At 40.7% G+C, this 6,938-nt stretch overlaps 1 protein-coding gene across 1 annotated transcript; it reads left to right on the top strand.

Annotated features, from left to right (window-relative positions):
• Nucleotides 1–3,178: 3,178 nt before the first annotated feature.
• LOC126593691 (calcium-transporting ATPase 12, plasma membrane-type-like) lies at nucleotides 3,179–6,636 on the top strand. Its single transcript, XM_050259798.1, has one exon. It carries the CDS (start codon nucleotides 3,384–3,386, stop codon nucleotides 6,483–6,485), a length of 3,102 nt encoding a protein of 1,033 aa, XP_050115755.1. The 5' UTR covers nucleotides 3,179–3,383; the 3' UTR covers nucleotides 6,486–6,636.
• Nucleotides 6,637–6,938: the final 302 nt, after the last annotated feature.

Below are 6,938 nucleotides of genomic sequence, written 5' to 3'. Positions count from 1 at the left end.
CTTCACCATTTCTGCAAACACCCAACCTTTAGCCCGAGAGCCTTCGCTCTTACCAATTCCGTTTCCCCAGCTAATCGAACCTCAAATCCTTACTTTCGAGCTCTCTGGGACGCTAGGATTCCTCTGGTGGTCTTGCATGCATCATCGAGACACTTGGTAGTGCTCTACCATTAGCACCCGAGAACCTTGAGTTCTAACTCGGAATTAGGTGAGGTTCCCCGGTTTAATCCTCAAATATCTTTTTGTTTCTTGCATCTGTGATGAATTTGATGTTGAGTTTTAGACTATTTATTCATGCATGTCTGTGTTCTGCAAATTCCAGCATCCGGCGAGGAAACCCGACGAGTTTCGTGACGAATCCCGGCCAACTCCGACACGGTCGATCCTGTTCGTGTTCTAAAATTGGTATAACCTTGTTCCAGCATCATTTTTAATGTTTGAATTGTGATTTTTCAGCAAGTTTAACTCCAAATCGGAGCTGGGAGAATTTCCGGCCAAAAAGCCGGTGTTCTCTTTCGATGGATCAGGTGACGCAGGAGGAACTCGGGTCGACCCGACCCGCATGCCAACTCAGTCCAGATTTCCCTACCCCAGAGCCCAAATGATTTAGCCCACAACGGGCTTAACACAGCCCTTTTATTTTATAGCTTAAGCCCAAAACCCTAAACCCAAAACCATTAATCCTAATCCGGCCCAAAGACCCTCGGCCCAACCCAACCAAACCGGTCCAACCCATTTGACCCGTTGACTCGTGGACCGTTAACTTTCTGATCAACGTTGACCGTTGACTTTTATGGGTTTTTCGACAAGGACCTTTCTAGACTAATATTGAAATTCTGATTCCAAATCTACACTTCGTTTTCACAAATTCAATCGCTTTAGTAGCGTTTTATTAAATAGTTTCTACTTGTGTATAGGTGCACCGGTGGAAGGTGATCCAGTCCTACGTAGTTTGAGCGGCTCCCCGAGAGCGGAGTACTTGTGAGTGGACCATTTCTCAAATGCATATTTTATAATTAACCATCTAGCATGTAATTTCATATTACTTTGCTTACGGATTTCTATATTGTGATTTATTTAAATTACGTTTTATGAAATGTTATAACTATTGATTTCACACTTAGAAAAGGTCTCGACTATTGCTTTATGCACATTGAGATATTTCGGATTTATGAAGATTACGGATTTGTGGTTTATGAGAATGATTGAGTTAGAATGCTTTCTCGGTTTTATATGATTTATGGGGCGAGGTTTTGATGCTTTTAAGCTCTAATGTTTTGGCATGATTTCGGAGATATGTTTTCATTGATATCTAGTGGGTTATCTTACGGCACATGCACACAATGCGGGTATAGTCTATGACCATAGGATACAGTTGATGAGGAGTGAGATACTTATGTCATACCCCCAGTTTCACTGGCGAAACCAGTGTCGGACAGCTTCACTAACCACGGCTAGTGTCAGTGTGTTTGCCATATATATAGAGATATGTTATCTTCTTCGGCGTAACCCTGAGTCATACAGTTTCATCTTGGGGTGACGGGGCCTACCTTATTTCTTCACTGGCGTAACCTAGTGTCGTATAGCTTCGCCTTCGGGAGATGGACATGTACTGCCTTCGGGCTACTATGATACCCCTAGAGAAAACAATTTTGATGGGATTTATGATTTTGCCTTCGGTCACTTCGAGATGCATGTTTTAGAGATGATTTTTCGGTTACGAACTTTTCTAGCATGCTAGAGTTTTAGAAATACTTATACGTAGTATTATACATGTTTTCAAAGTAGGGGTTATTATGTTAAAAAAGAATTCGGGTTTGAATATTATTAGTATAAATATAACTATGGTCCACTCACCCTTTCTGTTTTGCGCCTCTCTTAGGATCTAGTGACGAGGAGTACGACCCGAGTGTTGAGGCATTTCCCTACCAGTGACTCTGAGCTCTTCCATTTACGTATGATTTTCTTGATGAATTGTAATCTGAATTCTTATTTTCACTTGTAGTTCTGTGTAGTAGTATGTTCTGGACATATTTACGTTTCTTTTGTTTCGGATCTGTGATCATTGAACTTTCTGATACCCTTATGTTTAATTCAGGATCTTGTTGTTGTTTATGATTTTTGATATTCAGGTGCTGATATTTCTTGTGTATGTATGAAATTATAACTTTCGTCACTTCCGAGTGTCGGCCAGCACATACCATCCATGTATCATTAGGATATCTAGGTTGGGGCATGTCACCTTATCCTTGACCTCTGCTTCACATTTGAATTCAAATATATTTTAATCAAGCAAAGTGTCCTTCAAATATGAATTAAGAGCAGAAATCGATATCCGAGTTCACCAACTCGGACTTTTAGTATATGAACTCAATGAACAGATCGAGTACTATTACGTTATCTATTAGATGGTTCAAATTTTTGAACTAGATTCACAAAAGGTTCACATTTCTTGAAAGAAAAATGGATACCACTCTCCTGAAGCTACTTGTATGTCATGTATACATGTGTGTGTATCTTTATTAACTTATCTTTGTCAACCAAAAGATGGTGGAAAGACAACTTAGTCTTCTATACAAATATAAAAAAAGAAAACTAATGAAAATAACTTGAAAACTTTGAGTTTTAATGATAAGGACAAAATAAAGGGTAAAGTGAATAGAATCAGGTTTGATTTTTTAATGTAAAAATGTGGTTTTTCGTTAAAGTGAACAGTAGGCTTTTCGTTAAAACTCCAAAAAAAAAATGATGGGCAATAATGTAATTTCACAGGTCCAAATTTTGCTTTTTTTATTGAAACAAGTGATATTAAAATATTTCTAATATTTAAAATTAAAAATTTAAAAAAAAAACCTCCCCACCCCCCCCCCCACCCCCGGCGGTTCTCCCTCTCTCCCTCCTTTTCATTTTCTAAAAAAATGTGTTCATACATACAAAGTGTAGCAAATGCTAGCGTATATTTATATATACATATAATGTGTTTTTTCCCATTCTATTTAGTTTATTGTGACGATGGTTAACATTAACATTTTCCTGCAGTTGCGGCATGTGACGTCAAAATAGGAAACGGTTTTTTTTCTTTCTTCTTTAAAGCCAAGATTAATGTGTGAGTTAATTTTGACCAAAACGAAAAGATTGTGAATCAGATCTAGAATCCTTCATTCTCTACGGAAAGCAAGCCAGGAAGCTACAGTGAACTTTCATCCCTCTTTCCATGCATTTTCCTTGGAAAGATTCAGATCATATCCTATATAAACACTACTGTTACATTTATCTCCTCACTCGTGAAATCCTACTTATGTTTTGATATCTTGTTCCTGCGTTTATTTCTTCTTAATTCTCTGTGTTGTTGATCAACTTAATTGTTGTTCTTTTCGATTCTCATGTCACTGAGGTCTCGAAAACCTGCTGGACAACCAGCCATCGTCGATCAAGAAGATGTTCCAATCCCGAAACCCTACAAGCGGAGGTGGCGGTTGGCACTCACAGCCATATACTTCACCAGGGCTCTTGCTTCACTTGCCAAGAAACTACTACACGGTAACAATTCCCAGTTGCTACGCTCCCGCTCGTATGTAGCCATAGACGTGCCCAGGAATCAAGACGATCACGACAATGCACGTGACAAAAAGCACCTTCCTTTTCTCAACATTGATCAGAAGACGCTTGCTGACATGGTGAAGGAAAAAAACCTTGAGCTTCTGAGTCAATTTGGAGGGGTTCGAGAATTGGCTGCAGTTCTTGAGACTGACGTGAAAAGCGGCGTTAGAGGCGCTGAACCTGATCTGATGCATAGAAAGAATGTTTTCGGCACCAATGCGTACCAGAAACCGCCTGCGAAAGGGTTGCTGAGTTTCGTGCTTGAAGCTATCAAGGACACCACAATTATAATACTTTTGGTATGTGCATTACTTTCTCTAGGGTTTGGTATTAAACAGCATGGCTTGAAAGATGGGTGGTATGACGGTGGCAGCATTATCTTTGCTATATTTTTGGTTGTTATTGTGTCTGCACTTTCCAACTTTAAGCAGTCAAGACAATTCGAAAAGCTTTCTTCAAAGAGTGATGACATTCGTGTGGAAGTTGTGAGGGATGGACAGCGCCGTCCTACATCAATCTTTGATGTTGTGGTTGGTGATCTTGTGTGTTTGAAGATCGGTGATCAGGTTCCGACGGATGGTTTGTTCTTAGAAGGGCATTCGTTGAAGGTGGATGAGTCTAGTATGACCGGAGAAAGTGATCACATTGAGATCAATGATGGAAGCAACCCTTTTCTTCTATCCGGTACAAAGGTGACAGATGGGTTTGGCTTGATGATTGTGACTTCTGTGGGCATGAACACGGCGTGGGGAGAGATGATGAGCTCGATCAGCCGCTCTTTGGATGAGCAAACACCTTTGCAAGTGCGCCTCAACAAGCTGACTTCGTACATTGGGAAGGTTGGTTTGACAGTGGCTCTCCTTGTTCTTGTGGTTTCTCTAATTCGTTATTTCACAGGAAACACCGTAGATGTCAATGGAAATAGGGAATTCGGAGGCAGAAAGATGAAGTTTGATGATGTGATGAATGGTGTTGTGGGGATTGTAGCTGCAGCAATTACCATTGTTGTGGTGGCGATTCCCGAAGGCCTGCCTCTGGCTGTTACTTTGACCTTGGCTTATTCAATGAAGAAAATGATGAATGACAATGCTTTGGTACGGAAGCTCTCTGCTTGCGAGACAATGGGATCGGCAACAACAATCTGCACAGACAAAACGGGTACTCTTACTTTGAATGAAATGAACGTTTCAGAGTTCTGGCTTGGTACACAACCGATGACAGAAGAGAACATCACCGTGATAGCGCCTAATGTCCTACGTTTACTCCGAGAGGCTGTTGGTCTAAACACAACTGGAAGTATTTGTAAACCAAATTCTTCATCCCCTGCTGAGATTTCGGGTAGCCCTACTGAAAAAGCAATACTTTCATGGGCCTTGTTTGATTTGGGTATGAACATTGATGAAGTGAAACAAGGCTGTGAGATAATTCATGTAGAAACCTTCAATTCGCAGAAAAAGAGAAGCGGTGTTTTGATTAGGAGGAACAACGAAAAGAGTACTCAAACGCATTGGAAAGGAGCTGCTGAGATGATACTTGCAATGTGCGCAAACTATTATGATAAAACTGGGGCGCTAAGAGCCATGAATGACGAAGAAAGAAAGCGTGTTGGATCAGCCATTCAGAACATGGCATCCAAAAGCCTCCGGTGCATTGCCTTCGCGCATAGAATGCTTGAAGACGAGAACGGTCAGGTTCCTGAGAAGCTTGAAGAGGGTGGAATGACACTTTTAGGTCTTGTGGGTATAAAGGATCCGTGTAGACCGGGAGTCAGAACAGCAGTAGACGGTTGCAGAGCTGCAGGAGTGAACATTAAGATGATAACTGGCGACAATCTGCATACTGCAAGAGCTATTGCGGTTGAGTGTGGGATACTCAAAACAGATGAAGATTTGGAGACTGAGGCTGTAGTCGAAGGGGTACAATTCAGAGGTTACTCACCTGAAGAGAGGATGGAAAGGATCGACAAGATACGCGTGATGGCAAGATCCTCACCATTTGACAAGCTTCTGATGGTGCAATGCTTGAAGCAGAAAGGCCATGTGGTTGCTGTCACAGGAGATGGTACGAATGATGCACCGGCGCTAAAAGAAGCAGACATTGGGCTTTCAATGGGGATCCAAGGCACCGAAGTTGCAAAGGAGAGCTCGGATATCGTCATCTTAGATGACAACTTCGCATCTGTTGTGACAGTTTTGAGGTGGGGAAGGTGTGTGTACAACAATATTCAAAAGTTCCTCCAGTTCCAACTCACTGTCAATGTCGCTGCGCTTGTTATCAACATTGTTGCTGCTGTTACTTCTGGTAAAGTTCCACTAACTGCAGTGCAGATGCTATGGGTGAATCTCATCATGGACACCTTGGGGGCTTTAGCTTTGGCCACGGAAGAACCGACAGATGAACTTATGGAAAAGAAGCCCGTGGGACGAACGGAACCACTCATTATTAGAATCATGTGGAGAAACCTCATTGCTCAGGCCTTGTATCAAATCACAATCTTGTTAACCCTACAGTTTAAGGGAAGATCCATCTTCGGCGTGGATGAAAAGGTCAAGAACACCCTTATCTTCAACACATTTGTTCTCTGCCAAATCTTCAACGAGTTCAATGCAAGAAAACTTGAAAAGAAGAACATATTCAAGGGGTTACTCAAGAGCAAGCTGTTTCTGGCAATAGTCGGTAGTACCATAGTTCTTCAACTGCTGATGGTGGAATTTCTGAAGAAGTTTGCCAGCACTGAGAGGCTGGACTGGGGACAATGGGGTGCTTGCGTCGGAATCGCAGCGTTCTCTTGGCCGATTGGCTGGCTTGTTAAGTGCATTCCAGTTTCAGGATGGCAGGTTCCAGGGCTAAGAGCTCCTGCATTCTCAAACACAGAGAAATATTAAGTGCTCATATATACAGTCTTTTTTAGGTATTTTACTATTCAAGTTTTATGCTTGTCAGTAGTTTTTCTTTAGAGATTTTCTCAATCTAGGGTTCGGAATATTTGATTACTATGGGGATTTTCTCAAGCAGTTTCAGATATATATATTTTTATTTCCTTGGGTTACTGAACTTTAATCACATGCACAAAAACTAGTGCCTTTTCTTCTGATTTAAATCGAGAATATATATATATATATATATAACTGTACAAAGGGCTTACAGCTCAAGTGTTTTTCAATCAAGCAATTTTTTTAATACATTCAATACTAACTTCATGAGTGATGGAGTAGACTAAACCTCAAAATAGATTAGCCATAATAATTTAGATAAAATTCGTCTTTGATGGAAATTAAATCTAAAACTTTTCATTCATATGTGAAAAAAAAAAAATTACTAAACTGTGATATTAAGTG

This window comes from Malus sylvestris, chromosome 12 (genome assembly GCF_916048215.2).
Source record: "Malus sylvestris chromosome 12, drMalSylv7.2, whole genome shotgun sequence".
NCBI lineage: Eukaryota > Viridiplantae > Streptophyta > Magnoliopsida > Rosales > Rosaceae > Malus > Malus sylvestris.
Note: the sequence above shows the minus strand (reverse complement) of the source record. Positions and strands in the feature narration are given on the sequence as shown.

Bases quoted from the DNA above. Each gene is read 5' to 3' on its own strand.
- LOC126593691 (XM_050259798.1), top strand. From the start codon at position 3,384: ATGTCACTGAGGTCTCGAAAACCTGCTGGACAACCAGCCATCGTCGAT.